Genomic DNA, 19,093 nt, shown 5'->3' with positions numbered 1-19,093 from the left:
AGTAGGTCAAATAGTTTGTCGACGAGTTTCGGGGTTCTATATGTGAAGCATAGTAATTACGGGCGAAATTTCCACAAGTCATTGTCATTTGTTCTCATTCCCTATCGGACGGTACAATCTTCCTTCGATTGACGAAAGTATGTCCGTCATTCGGCCTACGCACTTGATGAAAGATTGTAAGCTCATATATGGTGGAAGCAAACAAATAAGTGTCCTCTAATTTCCTGTCATATCATTGTTCTTTTTTCTTCTATTTTTCTTCTTACAGATTCTTCTTGGTGTTCACATGTTTGGCCTTAAGTGTCTTCTCAACCATAAAGGAGTACGAGATCGAAGCGATCGCCATCCTGTTCGTCATGGAAATCATCGTAGTTGTGTGGTTTTCGATCGAGTTCTTCCTACGGTGAGTATCCGACAAAATTGTCCTTTAATCTGAATCGTAAGGTCCGTATTTTGAAATATTTCGAAAGTGTGGAAGTCTCTTGAAATAACAATCTTAATATTACCTAAGCAGTGTTCACCATTGATGACCATTTCATTGACAGTCCCAGAATGTCGATTTTTGACAAAAACAAAATTTCGAGATGACACTAGATCTCGACGGTTGTCGAGATCTAGTGTCATCTCGTGCATCATTCGGCATCAAACAAAAAAAAATCGGAAACCCCGATTTCCTTTACTCCCCCCTTGGATAATTGTTCGGTTTTCAAAATACTCAATCTTTGACCGCTTTGCGCCACTCTCCCTTAACACACTAGATTGCCCAAGCAAGTCATTTTGACTGCTTTTCAATTTCAATTAGGAAAGCTGTTATGTATATAATGGCACAGTTTCTTAGAAGGTTGTGACTTGTTACACAACATATAACTGTGTTTATTAGTAATCGTAGTAGCCTCCCTCCTCCTTCATTTCCGAAGATATAGATGTGTTATACCTATAAAGCCCAAAAGCAGTCATTTTGACTGCTTGAGGAATTTTAAACAGTAAAATGATTTTTATTACTGAATTCAGTAAGTTTCGGCATTGTATTGGAAAGCAGTTTTCATTTTTTTCGATTACCGTCACATGATAACATACAAGTACACAATAAATTGTCACTTTGAGCGTATACTTGATAAGTTGCAGTTTCTCAAAAACCTAAAGTAGTTATTGTTATTCGAATTTTTATGCAGTATTACTTGTTGTAACAAGTTGTTTATTTTATTTCTTTTGAGGCCAAAGTACAGGAAATGAATGTTGAATAAAATGAGTTATTGAAAAGGTAAACGAACATAAGTGTAAAGTGCTTCGATGTACTGTAGAATCAGATGCAATAAATTCTGAGCTATCATGGGGAGATGAGGCAGATTGTATTCAAAGTGAAACATCTGACACTGAAGATAATGATGAGGAGTCGATAACCAATGCACAATGGTTCAGGAGATGCATTTAAGTGGAAATTAGCATATAGAGCTCGACAGTTATTATATAGACAAAAACTGTCTTCGACAAAGTTGTTACGTATGATAGAGCGCTCATTTTCATGTTACAAAAAATAGGGTGACCAAAATTTTCGATGATATAAAAAATCTAACTTTCTTATCTCTATAGATAGAGATAAACAAAGTTCGACAATTTAGCCCGAATTATTTTATTCAACTTTGTAGAACAAAGATTTTTTCTATCTTTAATATAATCGATTTAGCGCTTTTTCTCCTAAATTGTATTAGGGTGACCTTGAATAAGCGGTTTTTTTGCTCTAACTTTTATATTTCAAATTCTACATCAAAACTGTCTTCGTACGACATTTAAAGCTTATCAAGACCAACATTTTGCGGTGCAGAACTTGTCAATATCTTAATCCTACTCAAAGTTATTGATGGTTTTTTACCCAAAAACTCATGATTTCCATTTCAATTTACTTAAACACGATGAATAACATAGAACTCTGCTATTTCAAATGCCGCCAATAAACTTTGTTTATGTTTGCCCCAGAAAGAATGACAAACAATCGCAGAGAGCGTATTTTTTGGGAAGAAATATCAATAACTTGGAGTGAAGTTGAGATATTGACAAGTTCTGCATCGCAAAATATTTGCATAAGTAAGCTCTAAGAGTCTTTCGAAAACTGTTTGTATGTAGAATTTGAAATATAAAAATTAGAGCAAAAAAAATCGTTTTTTAATGGTGACCCTAACGCAACTTAGGAAAAAGGCGCTATATCGGCTATTCCAAGAGCTTGAGCTTGAGCTTGGGTAGACTGTACAATTCGTAGTTGCTCTCCGTGATTGACCTGAACCAACCAAATTGCACAAAGAACACACAGATTGACGCTTGGGACTAGCAAATCATTCTCGTTGTGCAATTTTCGATGATTCGAGCTTTAAATGGTCAATAACGACGTCGGCCACGTCCTTACAATCACCAGGGGAAGGGAAGGAATGTTAGTATAATAATCGCCGCCCAAAGGCCAGAAGGGTCGCTTCTATAGCGTGGTTCCCTAGCGATTATCATGAAAGGGATAGGTGTTAGTGGGGAGAGGTAATAATCAGGATTCACTGAGGTAAGTGATGTGATTATGTGACGCGTACTATCGAAAACTTGACAAAACAATTTTTTTTAAATATTATGGATCATACCACGCGGTAGAGATTATCTTTAGATTATCTTTCTATTGGCCTGGCTATATATTTTGTTATTTATCGTACGTACATATCTAAATTCAATCGCGACGGCGAAGAGCTATCTTTGGAAAACCTGTTAAGGAAAGCCGAGAGTATTCCAGTGGAACTAATAGACGGGTAATATATTCCGCTATTCATCGCGCGAACTCTGTATTGAACTCTTATTCCGTAGCGAGGAGGTATGTTTCGGAAACCTGTGAAGGTAACCGAGAAAACTTCACGGATATAGAATTTAATTCCTTTTTTTTCGAAGTCTGACAAAGAAATTCAGCAAACAAAATTTTGAATGAGAATACTATTGAATGGCATCATATTTCTTTTTGTATAACATAGAAAAATAATGAATAGAAAAAAATGCATTATTTATATAAGAGAGACATTGTGCTGGCAACCCGGGCGAGAATAAAACAACTACACATCGTCTATAGATACTATAGATACAATAGATACAATAACTACACTCACAAAAAGAATCTAGCTGGAACACTAATACATCTATCGTCTAAAGCTTATAATAATCTAATAAGGAGAAGAAGAGATAACAACTTAGCTCTTCATTGTGTTGCGTGAGCGCAATGCGCGCTCTCTCTTTCTTACTTATGCTGCGACACGAAACCGAGTGAACAACGAACACAAGCATATTAACATATCAATAAAGGCCGAATTGAAGATCTCAAAAAAAAAAGATTGAATTTTCTTCGCTGGATTGAACTTTCATTTCTTTCAAAATGCAATCAAAATGCACAAAATGCAAAATGCACAGTCAAGAAAATTCCAATAAACTTGAATTCTGAGATAGAAATAACATTATTTAACGAACAATTCTACTATTTTCGAACCGAGCAACAAAAACTCGACTAGCTCACAATGCGCACGATTGTTCAGCACTCAACCCGGACTGCCTTCAGCGCATTGAAAAAACAGGAAGTGGGTTATATCTATGGTATAACCGCAATGATGACGTAGGACTATCGTTGATATAGTGATCATTCGTTCGAAGTTAAATCTGAATTCATTCTGAATGAATGAATAAATGAATATTTGGGGGACTTCGAAAACGAGAGCGTTACGTTGGAGGTACAAGGTTTTATGCATCCAATATTAAATACGAAAATATCCTACTGATGGGGAAGAATAATCTTCAGAAGCTTTCCTGCTAATTGCACTTGATTGAAAAATCACAGAACTAAATGTATTTGGTCGCAGTATTATATGGATAGAAAACATTAAAATAAACTCTTTCGCTTGCATGTATTTTACAATTCCAAGGGGAACTGCCTGATTGTTTTGCAGCAACGACATTTTCCGGGTTCTCCTCGATTCTTCTCGAAATCCACCAGTGGTTAGTTAATGCTAACTCGATAACCACCTGTTAATAGCACTTCATTGAAAAATATTTGGTCGCTGTGTTACATGGATAGAAAACATTGAAATAAACTCTTTCGCATGAATGTATTTTTCAATTCTCAGGGAAACTGGCAGATTATTTTTCAGCAGCGATTAGATCTTTCCGGAATTTTCTCGATGCTGAATGGCATCCAAACGAAAAAAATTCCGCGCGTGTATGTGTGTGTGTGGCGGCTGCTTCGATGTTTTCCCGTGGAACAGTTTTTCGATGCTGATACTCTCTTGGTCACCTTCTTTTCTCCTTCTGATGGCTCAGCTTTTCTGCCCCCCCCCCACCCCTCACAGTTCCAAACAAACATCATGTCTTTTAAGGTCAGGTCAGGCCAGGTAATGAATCCCTCGATCCCTCGCCGTCCAGCTCGTCCAGCACATTCAGCTCGTTCAGTAACGATGTTGTCTTGTCGATATCCTCACGAAAAATGAATGCGTTTCACCACCAGAATATCGCTTAAGTATGCTTTTTGTCCGTGATTGAACCGAGAGAAGGTGTGGCTTACGATGGCAATTTGGAAGGCAAACTAGGGGGAATGAACTCTCTGAGTTTGAAACTTTCGGCGACTGAGTAATAAACGATTGAAAATATATAATTTTCGCGATGCAAAACATTTTCTGTTGCGCGTGCATACAATATTGGATACGAAAATTTTCTACTGATGGTGAAGAATAATTTTCAGAAGCTTTCCTGTTAATTGCGATTGATTGAAAAATCACAAAACCAAATGTATTTGGTTGCAGTGTTATATGGATAGAAAACATTAGAATAAACTCCTTCGCATCAATGTATTTTTCAATTCCCCGGGGAAGTGGCAGAGTATTTTTCAGCAACGATTAGTTCTTTCCAGATTTTCCTCAATACTCGAAGCCCACCAGTGGTTAATGCTAACTCGATAACCACCTGTTAATAGCACTTGATTGAAAAATATTTGGTCGCTGTGTTACATGGATAGAAAACATTAAATTGAACTCTTTCGCATGAATGTATTTTTCAGTTCCCAAGGGAACTGGTTGATTATTTTTCAGTGACGATTGAATCTTTCCGGAATTTTCTCAATGCTGAATGGCATCCAAACGAAGAGTCCCGCGCGTGTATGTGTGTGTGGCGGCTGCTCTGATCTCTTCCCGGGGAACCGTTTGTGGCATCACGCTCCTCCTGATGGATTCCCTTCTGACCTAAGGTGCACAAACAGGCTTGGTGACACCGTTCATCCACACTTTCATGATAAACGAAGAGCTTCACCACACAGCGACAACATGCTCCAAATTCAAATAAAACTCAAATAAAACTGGATTTCTTTTTTTTTCACTTAAATTTTTTTTATTTCTTAATTTGGTTCACATTATAATATAATTCTCAAGCAAACCATTTGTCATGACAATTGTCATGCGTAAAGCGAAAACAGAATAGAAACATACGGTATGAGGCATGATGTCGACGCCAACCTCTCTCAGTTTCTATTCTGTTTTCTCATTTTCGCATGACAATTGTCATGACAAATAGTTTGCTTGATAATACTACATTTCAAGTGATCAACCTAGGGTTCTACATCTTTAAGTTGCAATGTCATGTTTTGTAATGATTTGTATCATACACATTATCCGTTTGTTTCATATTCCTATTGTAAAATAATGCCTAAACTTTTCTAGTTTTTTGTTACCTTGACTGGATTTCCGAGCGGCGCTCGCTTATATGCCGATTGGTGATTTCAAGAGCCTGTTTTGAAAGCAATTTTTAGACTATTGAAACAAGTTTTTGGATCAAAAAGTAAGAAGTATATAACGCGTAGACATTTTATCTTTCGAATGAAGTGTTTATCATACCGTTTCGTTCAGTTGTTTAGGAGCTATTAACGCTCAAAATCTCGGTCTCCGGCGTAACGCTTTCGTTTTCGAAACTTTGATTTTACACCCCGGTATAGAAATGAAAGACGTAGTCCTACGTCAAAAATATCTTTATCACACTTGTTATTCGATATCAATTTTGTTACTTTTGCTCTATAAAAATAAATTTAAAAAAAAAGATCTTCTCAACTTCACTTTATGAACGCTTTACAAAAATTCCAACGAGGGGGAAACCCTCGAGAACGAGAGAACATGAGGATAATGCGTTAACATATCTTGCCGCTCACTAATCTTCCCTTTCTTTCCACTTCACATAACAGCACATAACACTGGAACACACACTCTCCTTTTCCCTATATCACCCTCTCGCTCTCATATTAGAACATTGGTAACATTGAAGAGAGTGGGAACTCGAAATAAAGATGATGCAATTATTCCTGCATCAGCACCAGAAAATCACCTCGAACAAATTTTTGAAATAAGAACACGCGATACAAGAAAAGTTTTATGAGTTTTATGTCTTCTGTGCTCAATTTCCCATTCACATTTTTTTCGCGACTATTTTTGTAAAATTCTGGCGACTATAAAAAAGGCGACCTTCACTCGTACTTTAGCCATTCACGAATAACGCGGTGGAACAACGATACAATGTCTTCTCGACACTTCCCAAACACTTTAACCCATTGAAAGGACCAAAACACTCGCGAATCTCAGGATAACCGATTGCTATAACGGTAACTGCACTTTTGCCATTGTATCATCGACACTCCCACAAAACGAAAGCAAACCTAGAGCAACCGAAAACACGCCTATATCCTCTGACTGCTCACGAGAGGCTCCGCTATATCGGCTATTCCAAGAGATACAACAAAACTTTGTTCTATTAAGATGTCTCAAATAACTGGGACTATAACATTGTCGAACTATGTTTACCTTTATCTATAGAGATAAGAAAGTCAGATTTTTTATATCATTGACAATTTTGGTCACCCTATTTTTGATAACATAAAAATGAGCGCTCTATTATATATAACAACTTTATCGAAGACAGTTTTTGTCTAGATAACAAGTGTCGAGCTCTAAATGCTAATTCCCACTTAAATGCATCTCCTGGACCATTATGCAATGATGAAAATGAAAATGTCATCAATATATCCGGGAAAAGGTGTAGGGTGCAGTGCAGACTCTGATGAAGAAACAGAAAACACATTCCAGATGACCGGAACAGTTGTCGATGGTACCTGTGTGGTCAAAATTTTACGAAACTGGTGTTTTTGGAAGGTTACCATCTACTTGTATTTCCAAGAGTGTGAAAGGGAATGGGTTTTGAGGAATGATTGAACAACAGAATCATCTGATATATTTGCATTTATTGGGATTTTAGATGCTTGTGGAGCTTTGAGAATATTGAGAATAGTCTAGCTTGCTATCAACCAGGGCGAAATATTACAGTTGACGAGCAATTATTTTCGACAAAAACCCAGATGCAGCTTTTCACAGTATATGCCTAATAAACTCAATAAACTTGGCATACAATTGAAATGAATGTTTTGGGTGGTTTTTATTATTTGGGGAAATATCATCAATGCTTCTCAGTGAACACGTTGTTCTGAAACTTGTCAAGCTATTTACGACATGCTCAAGCTGTTCTAGATTCTAAGCATGAATATGTGAAAATTTATAAAAGTAATAAAAAAACACAGGAAAAGATTTCCACCTCATTTTAAAAAAAAACATAAATAATCCAAAAATGATTTTTTTTAAGTAAAATAATTTATTTATTGTTAATATTCACTAATAACTTGTTAAGTAACTGTAAATGATATAGAAAATATTGAAAATTATTTTTAAATAAATTTCTTTACACATCAGATATTTTTTCACAAAGCAGTCATTTTGACTGCTTTTGGGCATGATAGGTATATACTAATAGGTGCACCCGTGGCCGAGTGGTTAGCGTCCCACACTATCATGCCGGGTGTTCGGGTTCGATTCCCGTTCTGGTTGGGGGATTTTTCGTCAAAGAAAATTCTTCCGGCTTGCACTGTGGTCACGCGTATTCTAGAGCTTGCCACTCTAGAGTACATTCAAGGCGTGTTATTCGGCATAGTAATCTCAACCAAGTATTAATGAACGACGCTAGTTAATGAATACGTTGAGAGGGCAACAGTTCCATAGGGAACGTTAACGCCATTCAAGAAGAAAGAAGGTATATACTAAGTTTCGGTCTTTCTAGTGTTAAGTCCGATTGAGCTGAAATACGGCATAGGGTGTTTTTTCGAGGTGCTGAACATTTTGTATAGGGTAACTTTTTGATATTTCAGGGTCGACTTTTCCCCATACATACATTGGCACGCTAGTGTTCACGTTGATAGTAGATGAAAAAAAAAGTGCTTACAGCTATAATGAGAAGTCGGTTCATTTTGAACAGAGACTTTAAATTTCACATCAGAACAGCTATTGCAAATCGAAGCATTGTCCCTCACAATTTGACAACTTTGAAAATCAAACGCTTTCCCGCACGAACCGTTACGGCTCATCGCAATCAATTTGCCAGCCATTAATCATTCAGGGGCGAATCGGAGATGGGGCTTCATCGAGCGTGAGTTTTGTTTACCTTTCGCTGCAGTGAATTCATCAACATCGTTCAAACAAAAGCACGCTATCGACCCACCTATTAGTCGTTAGTGGGTGGCGTCAGTCATGTTTTTCACGAGTAAACAACTGGTGCTGCCGCTTTGGAACCACGTGCGCTAATCTACTGCCTATTGTGCTGACCTGGCGGAAGCCCCGGGGATCGCCGAAGGCACGAGATTGATTGTGGAAATATGCGAGGAGTTGGCGTGCAAAGATTTCGAACAGAGGTGTTAAAATTCGAAACACAACATCAGCACACGATTCGTACAGCAGAGGAAACGCTCTCACGCTAGCTGACAAGTTCCACTAGAGGCCGAAATACATAACTCATTTCGATATGAGCCAACCAAAGCGTGTGATGATATCCTGAATGTGCACCCTCTGTTCGTGTGTCAACAGGCGTTGAAAGAATAGCCTAATAATAAATGAGTTTCGTGTTTTAGTGTGAATGATTGTTTGGCATTTTCGTTTGCCAAATATAATGTTGCGTCTAATTATACAAATCTATTAGAACTTAACGAATTCTGTGAATTGCAAATCATCGTGTTGCAACATGCAATTGAAAATGAGAGACGCCAAATGTGCTTATAATTGATGTTTCCTTCGTCGAGAAGTAATTGTTGCTATTCCCGATCCCCAGACAGTGACTTGCCTTTGTCCACGTTGCATGTTACCAAAAAGGATAAATGAACAGATGATGATGGAACAGTCTGTCGTATGACGGGTTGAGAGTTGCCATGAACCTGTCCCGAATGGATCAGTTGTGCTTCATTCACATGTTATTTATTATCTCGGATATTTTGTTCTACTAAAATAAATACTAGTTGATGCACCTTGTTATTCCCGCGATGCCTGCAGTTTTACGATGGTACACAGCTCTGCCTTGCTAACATGCCGAAATTCAGTTTGCTTGATTACAGGGAGAACTGTTAGAAATTAAAAAATAAGTGATTTATATATATATATATATATATATATATATATATATATATATATATATATATATAAATCTAGTGTCATGATGTTCGTGGTCGAACTCTACCGAGACGGCTCGACCGATATTTATGAAATTATGCATGATAAAGTTGGTAGGCATGAGAATAGGTCCTAAACTATATATGATACCGCTAGGATACCGATTACCGTATCTTTAAAACCGATTAGGGTGGCCCTATGCAGAAAAAAGTCCGTTTTACCGAAAAACAAATTATTTCATATTTTTTCTGAAACTTGACTTCGAAAAATACACATATAGCCCCAAATTCTCACCCCAATTCTCTATTTTTATTCCTCATTTAGCAATTTTGATTAAACATAATGTTTATGCTAATATAACAATAAACAAATATGTTAACCGTCTTTCGTTTTTCAAACAGAACGAATTTATTTACGTTGTTAAATGACAGATGGCATCATGTCTTCATCATCAACTTTTCATTCACACATGCACAAGTAACTTGATTTCGCCTAAAGCCAGGCGCATCGTCGGCGATCTGGTAGCTTTTTGAATGAATACAATGAATTATTAAAATTATTCAAATCACACATGTACGAACCCCCTGCCTCTCTGAAGCTACAAAACGGATATTACATAAATATTAAACAACGACACCTCAGGTACTTCCTTCGTTATGAAATTCGTTACTCATTTCGAATCAATAATTATAAACATGTGGTTAGAGGAGAAGAAACAAACAAGAGAATGTGCTCGATGGGTTTTTATATGAGTCATATGATGATTCAACGTAGTCAGGACAACGTCATTCTGCGTTAACAGAAGCGGCGTTAGGAAGAATGCATTCATTTGCGAGACGCTATCAACACAAACACAGCCTTTTCTATTGGTATGTCAAACCAGTGCTTGCGTTTGATATAATATGCACATTACAGCACGTGTGTTCGAACAAAAAATGAAGTCTGCCATTGATGTGAAATAATTGTGTAGGTTTTTTTCAAGACATATAGTCATGAATAGAACAACAGTGATGAGCTTGAGCTTGGGTAGACTGTACACTTCGTAGTTGCTCTCCGTGATTGACCTGAACCAACCAAATTGCACAAAGAACACACAGAATGACGCTTGGGACTAGCAAATCATTCTCGTTGTGCAATCTTCGGTGATTCGAGCTTTAAATGATCAATAACGACGCCGGCCACGTCCTTACAGTCACCAGGGGAAGGGAAGGAATGTTAGTATGATATTCGCCGCCCGAAAGCCAGAAGGGTTGCCTCTGTAGCGTGGTCCCCTAGCGAATATCATGGGAGGGATAGTTGTTAGTGGGGTAAGGTAAGAATCAGGACTCACTGAGGTAAGTGAATCACACGAACTATCGACCACTCGATAAAATGAAATTCTCCTATGTTACAACACGCGGCAGAGATTATTTTTAGTCAACCTGAGAAGTTAAACCTGTAAATTAATTGGACCAGCTATACATTATATTATATATGGTTCGTCATTTTCGTCGAACTCCAATCCTTACTTTGGGAAACCTAAGAAGGTAACCAAAATTTCGTTAATCATCGAGCGGACATGTAATCGAACTCCACTCGCGAAGTCGGAGAGATATATTTAGGAGACCTGAAGAAGGTTACCAAAATAGTTCCTCTAAAAACAATGAAACTGGCGACATATTTATTTGATCATCGAGCAAACTCGTTATCGACCTCCAATCACGACGTCGGATAAATATATTTAGGAAACCTAAGAATGCCACCTAGAGAATTCCTCTACAACCCCCACGATTATTATAAAATCGATCTGTGTGAACATTAAATTTTAAAACACCTCCTAAAATCTAAAATCAACAAATCTATGATCATAAATCCATTTAAACACAGATACAGAACAACAAAAATGTGTGTGCGGTATGTCGTTTCAGAAATACAAATTCAAAGATAATGGAAAACAATATGTGACGTATAAACATGGACAACCCTACACGTCTTTGCTTGGCCCATAAGACTTATATGGCCTCTCAGGGAGCGGTGTTGTGCTCAGACAAGAGCGCTAATATTTGAGCGGTGCGAACAATTTCACACCAGAACTCTCTCCTCACGTGCAAGCACAACACAAACATAAAGCGAGAAAACAAAAACAGAATAAAACAATGACGAATCGTACGAATGTACCTTGAAATCACGTTTCACTTGCTCTTCTGCATTTCACCTCTTCCACTTACACCCCTCGCTCGATCTCACTTTATATCTATTGAAAAAAAAACCTTCACAGCCATAGAAGCACCGTTCTAACTACGACAATCCCTCTCGCTCTTCTAGCACACTACTACTATCACTTCATCTTCTTTCCTCTTCTATCTTCTATCTCTCTTGTGGGAGAATCTATATTAATGGCGACTTCTCACTTTTGTGCAAACAAATTTCGGTCAAACGTAAGGGAACACATCTACACCCAGGTTTTTATACGCGGTTTTTTGCGCGGTTTCTTACGTGGATTTGTTTCCGCGGATTTTCCAATTAACGCGGCTTTTTTACGCGGATTTTCTAAAAAAAAGACCAGTACAATATCACATCTCTCCCTCACCTCGCATTTCTCTTTTATGCTCCATCAGAGCATACTACGGTTATTAGTGCTTCAACGGACCTTAGCGCTTATGAAGGAAATTAGTGCCACACCTTATTACGATTCTTACGTAGATTTTAGGTGTTGGGTAACGGGGAGCTCACCGGGCGGTACAACGGGACGGGAGTTTTACGGGCAGCCTTTCGTGAATGTTTTTCCCTATCTACTTAGCTCTGGACGGTCCAACAGTGGTACTATCCGTGCATCGCCAGTAAAGTGTACAAATCACAAGGGAATCTTCTAGCAACAGCAGATGACTTCATTCATGAGGAAAACCGAACTTTAGCTACCAGTAACCAACGAAATTGCAGGAGAATACTACGGGCTTTAGGAAGCGAGCAACACTGAGCTTTTTACTTCCGTCCAACGTAAGGATAGTCCCATTTGATATCTATCATCAAGTGACATGCTATTTTTCGCGGATTTTCCAATTAAAGCGGTTTTTTTTACGTGGATTTTCGAATTAACGTGGTGTTTTTTACGCGAATTTTACAATTAACGTGGTTTTTTTTACGAGGTACGTATCCCTCGCGTAAAAAAAACTGGGTGTATTAGGGTTTCAAAAAAAAAATGAAACATCGCGGATATTAATTCAGCGAGCGAGAACGCAAAATGCTCGCTAATCACGGATCAACTGTTTTTCACACGACTACTGGGTGAAACTGAAACGCGTCAAAAAAAACGGACAGCGTTTAATTTTCCACTGGATATTCAAGACACTTCCCACTTGTACAAACATAAATTGAATGAATCTAATCGTCATCTAACCGTTTCGAAAACACGCCATTGCAAAAGAAATAAAAAAAGAAAAAAAAAGAAAATTCTAAAATTGAATATTGGGCCCTATTATGTAAGTCTAGTTGGAAGAAATTTTTCTGGTTAGCTCTATTTTGCAGTTCTATACAGTCGGGTGAAAACTGATAATCATATCGGATGTTTTTTTATGGAATGCTTTATGAACATACAAAATGACAATTGCCTTAAAAAAACATAGAAAGTAAAGTGTTACTTATCAGTTATTTATTAACTGATAATTATTTCTCTTTTCTAGAGTAATTTATCATTGAATATTTGTTAGTATGACCTATGTTTTTCCTTTAGTTAACTCTCCTATACTCGACCATACGGTCTCACAGACCGAGAATCAATAATTGTGTTTTGGGGAGACTGAATTAAATTACCTCTGAAACTGAATGAAGTTGAAGAAAACATATTTTCTGTAGTTTTCAACTACAGAATTGTATGTTTTTTAACTTTCAATAAATTCCAATAACACCTAAAATTACACAATAGCAATATTACAGACACGCAGCACAGTCTGTGACACCGTGCGCGAGTATACGAGTTATGATTTTGAAAGCGAGTACAGAAGGGTAAACACTTTGTTTTTTCGCCTAGTTCTACATTCATTTTTTAATGACTCTTCGATAGAGTCAACGTTGGTAGATCGCGGGCTAACATTTGAACAATTAATCGCCCGTAATGGCCAAAAGTTTGGCCAGCAATGAATGCTCTTGATATACTTGATATACGAAATTTCGTCCAAAGCACCCCTCTGGTTACGAATGTGATTCTAATATTCCTACCCTTCCCGTGGTGAAAGTACAAATCATCGTTAAGGTATCGGCAGGGTTGAAAGGAATGTGAATGACACCGTTTAAACTAAAGGCGGAATTCAACCTATTCAACATGATACATGCTACAAGTTAAATGTGAAAAACAATGGATATGAGCGTTTTTTTCATTAATTTTGTTTCCACTTCAGTAGTGTGCGATCGCGTACTGCTCCAACATATGTATTGATGTTATTGTTTTTATAATCAATAATATTGTTGTTCCATTATTCTGGTGTACTAGCGGCCCAATTCAATGTTTTAATAAGTTTACCCCAAAGTCATTGGAATAACTTTGCTGTTGCACTCGCAACTTTGCTTTTATTTTTTAGTCCAAATGTCTCTATATCTCAAACTTCTACTCTTTCTCTGCGATCAATTGTTGCTCTTTCAACTTTGACCTTGACACTTTTTTCTCAATTCTCTCTACTCTCTGCTCTTCATTTTAAACCCTCTACTCTCTACTCTCTCTACCCTCTCTACTCTCTCTACTCTCTCTACTCTCTCTACTCTCTCTACTCTCTCTCTACTCTCTGTACTCTGTACTCTCTCTACTCTCTCTACTCTCTCTACTCTCTCTACTCTCTATTCTCTCTATTCTCTCTATTCTCTACTCTCTACTCTCTACTCTCTACTCTCTACTCTCTACTCTCTACTCTCTACTCTCTACTCTCTACTCTCTACTCTCTACTCTCTACTCTCTACTCTCTACTCTCTACTCTCTACTCTCTACTCTCTACTCTCTACTCTCTACTCTCTACTCTCTACTCTCTACTCTCTACTCTCTACTCTCTACTCTCTACTCTCTACTCTCTACTCTCTCTACTCTCTCCTCTCTACTTTCTCTATTCTCTACTCTCTCTACTCTCTACTCTCTACTCTCTAGTCTCTACTCGCTACTATCTACTCTCTACTCTAAAAAACGCACAGACAAACACATTCACGCACATGCATGCACAAACGAACACAAGACACACACAGCCGCGCACACTCTCTTTTAAAAAAAACACATCGCAGCTGCTGACTGCTCACTCTCTCACACTGTTTTTGTTCACATCTTCCAAAACACACACACTCCACAAACTCACACACACACAAGCAAATGAACACATGCAGACGCGCATGGTCCCTCGTATAAGAAGGCGTTAGCAGAATCGCAGTAACGGAGATAATTCAGATCAATCTGAACCATTGCAACACAGCTCAGCAACTGTTGTGGCAGTCGACAACAGAGACAAAATGCGACGTTGCAATCATAGCGGAGCCGTACCGAGTACCCCGTGATAACGGCAGCTGGGCGACGGATAGTTTAGGGATTGCTGCAATACAGGTGATGGGCAGATATCCTATCCAGGAAGTGGTTGGAGGTTCACATGAAGGTTTCGTAATCGCCAAAATTAATGGAATCTTCATGTGTAGTTGCTACGCACCCCCGAGATGGACAACTGATCAATTTCACCAGATGCTAGACGCAATGACCGAGGAACTAATTGGTAGAACACCGATCGTCATTGGAGGCGACTTCAACGCCTGGGCGGTGGAGTGGGGAAGTAGATGCACCAACATCAGAGGGTACAGTCTACTGGAAGCTCTAGCAAAGCTGGAAGTAACGTTACTGAACGAAGGTACCACCAGCACTTTCCGGAAAGATGGGCGCGAATCCATCATCGACGTTACTTTTTGCAGTCCGTCGCTGTTGGCGAGTACGGAGTGGAAAGTGTGCGAGTCGTATACGCACAGTGATCACCAGGCGATCCGGTACAGAATCGGTCAACGAAACCACGTGAGAGTTCGGAGGACAACAAGCTGTGAGCGGAAGTGGAAGACGAATGCTTTCGACAAGGACCTTTTCGTCGAAGTACTTCGTCTAGATAGCGGAGTTTCAGATTGGAACGCAGAAAAGTTGACAGATCTACTGGTGAGAGCATGCGACACTACCATGCCGAGGAAAGTTGCACCAAAAAATGGAAGACGCCCAGCTTACTGGTGGAACGACTCTCTCCGCAACCTTCGCGCTAGCTGTCTTCGAGCCAGAAGACGCGCTCAGAGAGCACGAAACAGTGCTGATAGAGAGGAACGTAATACGGTGTACCGAGCAGCTAGAGCCGCCTTGAAACGGGAAATTACAATGAGCAAAGCGAACTGTTTTAAGGAGCTGTGCCGAGAGGCAGATGCCAACCCATGGGGCAACGCGTATCGAGTCGTGATGGCGAAGATCAGAGGACCTGTGACGCCCGTCGAATCGTGTCCCGAGAAGCTGAAGGTCATTGTGGAGGGTTTATTTCCGACGCATGATCCTACGATATGGCCACCGACACCGTACGCCGAAATAGCTACCGAACGTTCTCAAGTTTCCAATGAAGAACTGGTAGCAGTGGCGAAGAGACTGCAGGTAAAGAAAGCGCCCGGCCCCGACGGAATCCCCAACGCGGCCTTGAAAACGGCGATTCAGGCGTTCCCGGACATCTTCAGGATAGTGCTACAGAAATGCCTGGATGATGGTCACTTTCCTAAGAAATGGAAGATCCAAAAGTTAGTGTTGCTGCCAAAACCAGGAAAGCCCCCGGGGGTACCAACATCCTATAGGCCTATATGCCTGCTGGATACGCTCGGGAAACTCTTGGAAAGGATTATCCTCAACAGACTGACGAAATGTACGGAGAGTGACCATGGTCTGTCAAAGATGCAGTTTGGATTCCGGAAAGGCAGGTCCACCGTTGATGCTATCCGGACAGTGGTTGAAAAAGCAGAGAAGGCATCACAGCAAAAGCGGAGAGGCGACCGACATTGTGCTATAGTAACGATCGACGTGAGGAATGCTTTCAACAGCGCTAGCTGGGAAGCCATTGCCGAGTCCCTACACCGTATGAAGATTCCTGGGTACCTGTGCAGAATTCTAGGAAGCTACTTTCAGAACCGCGTCCTAGTCTACGAGACGAGCATGGGGCGGACAACGTTGAATATAACGGCCGGCGTACCACAAGGCTCTATCCTGGGCCCAACGCTCTGGAACGTAATGTATAACGGTGTACTGAATCTGAAGCTTCCCAAAGGCGTGGAGATCGTGGGCTTCGCGGATGATATCGCTCTCACAGTGGCAGGCGAGACACTCGAAGAGGTGAAGATGCTTGCAATCGAGTCCATCGTCTCAGTAGAGAACTGGATGCAAGCAGCGAAACTGCAGATTGCTCATAATAAAACGGAAGTATTGTTGGTGAGTAACTGCAAAGCCGTGCAGCGAGCGGAAATTACAGTCGGGGAACACGTGATACCTTCTAAGCGTAGGTTGAAATATTTGGGAGTTATGATCGACGACCGGCTGAATTTCAACAACCACGTCGACTACGTCTGCGAGAAAGCAGAGAAGTCCATTAGCGCGATAGCGAGAATAATGCCGAATAACGCAGGACCTTGCAGTAGCAAAAGGTGTCTCCTGGCTGCTGTATCCTCGTCCATACTGCGGTACGGAGCACCAGCCTGGTCTGCGGCTCTCGAAACCCACCGGAATCGTAGAAAACTGGACCGTACGTTTCGGCTCATGGCGATGCGAGTTGCGAGCGCGTATAGGACGATCTCGTTGGAGGCAGTCTGCGTTATCGCCGGCATGATCCCTATTGGCATCACTCTGGCGGAAGACAGAGAGTGCTACAGACGAAAGGAAATCAGGGGTATCCGAAAAACAGCGAGAGTAGAATCACTCTTGAAGTGGCAGCAGGAATGGGACACGGCGGAGAAAGGCAGGTGGACGTATGGGCTCATACCGGTACTATCGACCTGGCTGAACAGGAAGCACGGGGAGGTGAATTTTCATCTGACACAGTTCCTGTCTGGACATGGCTGCTTCAGGCAATATTTGCACCGGTTCGGGCACGCAACGTCGCCACTCTGTCCGGAGTGTGAAGATGTGGAGGAAACACCAGAACACGTGGTATTTGTGTGTCCCAGGTTCACCGCAAGACGCGAGGGGCTGCCTGCCCTTCATGCCGGGAACATAGTAGAGAAAATGTGTCGCGATGAGGGCACCTGGAACGCTGTGAACAGTGTAATCATACACATCATGTCCGAGCTACAGCGGAAGTGGAGGGCCGACCAGCGTAGTAATAACCCCTGACCATAGAAGAGGAACAAATGCGAGGGCTGTTGCAAAGTGTAGTACCCCACGAGAGTCGTTGTGACGGAGTGCGCGTTATGTTGGAGGGCACTGCCTAATCGGCGCTCCGTTGGGAAGAGAAATCCTGCGAGGGTGGCTGTGACGGGGCGCGCGTCAAGTTGGAGGGCGCTTCCTAATCGGTTCACGTCTCGACAGGTGAGAAACCCCGCGAGGGTGACTGTGACGGGTTGCGCGTCAAGTTGGAGGGCAATTCCTAATCGGTACACGTCTCGACGGGTAAAAGGAAGCCTGTGCAGCAGATGTGCGTGGCGGAGTACAACGGAAACGTAAATGAGATGTATAGAGAAAAAGGGAAGGATCAACGCTAGTTAGCGTTGAAAACTCGTGAAGTGCATGAGCACAGCCGCCCCCTGAAGTAGTCGCCTAGATGTGGTCCCGGGGGGAATGAGGCTACGAGTAGAGGGCTTGGTTTTTGTGGGTGCGATCCCCACTCGACGTTTGGGTTATCCCTTCCCAGATAAGGCTGGAAGAGCGTTCCTCACCTCTATAAAAAAAAAAAAAAAAGACGCGCATGGTCTCACATACATAACACATGCAAACGCGCACACTCTCTCACACAAAAAACACATCGCAGCTGCTCACTGCTCACCCTCTCACTGTGTTTGTGTTTACGTCGAGAATACGACCATTTACGACCGTTTACGAATGTTCACGACGACCGCGCTTTTTTAGCGATTTTATTTATAGTATATAAGATTATGATAATCGTCAATAAATAACATAGTTGCCCCAATATCGCTCAACAAGACCAATTCCAATACATTCCAATAAGCAAGAAGCATTGAGTTGTAGCATGCATCAAATCGAATAGGTAGAATCCCGCCTTAAAGGATCCAGAAACTTTCTTCGAATTTTTACGAGTTTTTTCGAAATAAACATTGTCCGTTTCGAATCGCTACTCAGGGACAAAGAATAAATAACTTCTGGTAGTCTATTATCGAAGCCTTCTTTTTTTTTAGCTTCTTTTGACTACTAAAACACGGTATCCGAAGTGTTTTTCGTGCGTTAAACAAAAAAGAATCTGAGGGAGAGAATTCGATAGATTGGATGGTATTCTTATTGTTGTTAATAAAAGTTCTAGGAAAATTATTTTGTGGTGTATCCTTTGGAAATCTCTAACCACACGCATGTCTGTATTGAACGCTATACTCGTAAGTTTACGTTTATGACAAGCTATGAT

At 40.4% G+C, this 19,093-nt stretch overlaps 1 protein-coding gene across 27 annotated transcripts in view; it reads left to right on the top strand.

The window, feature by feature from the left end:
* The window catches only part of LOC129771300 (potassium voltage-gated channel subfamily KQT member 1), a 1,095,885-nt gene that overhangs the window by 784,277 nt on the left and 292,515 nt on the right, over positions 1 to 19,093 (top strand). For all 27 annotated transcript variants that reach the window (XR_008742331.1, XM_055774795.1, XM_055774796.1 and 24 more), the window contains one exon: positions 269 to 403. Coding sequence is in view for 26 of the 27 variants with exons in the window: in XM_055774795.1 (XP_055630770.1) it covers positions 269 to 403 (135 nt within the window). In the remaining variant the exon portion in view is untranslated. The remainder of the gene's footprint in view (positions 1 to 268; positions 404 to 19,093) is intronic.

This window comes from Toxorhynchites rutilus, chromosome 2, assembly GCF_029784135.1.
Source record: "Toxorhynchites rutilus septentrionalis strain SRP chromosome 2, ASM2978413v1, whole genome shotgun sequence".
Lineage (NCBI taxonomy): Eukaryota > Metazoa > Arthropoda > Insecta > Diptera > Culicidae > Toxorhynchites > Toxorhynchites rutilus.
This window is presented reverse-complemented; position numbering and strand designations above follow the sequence as displayed.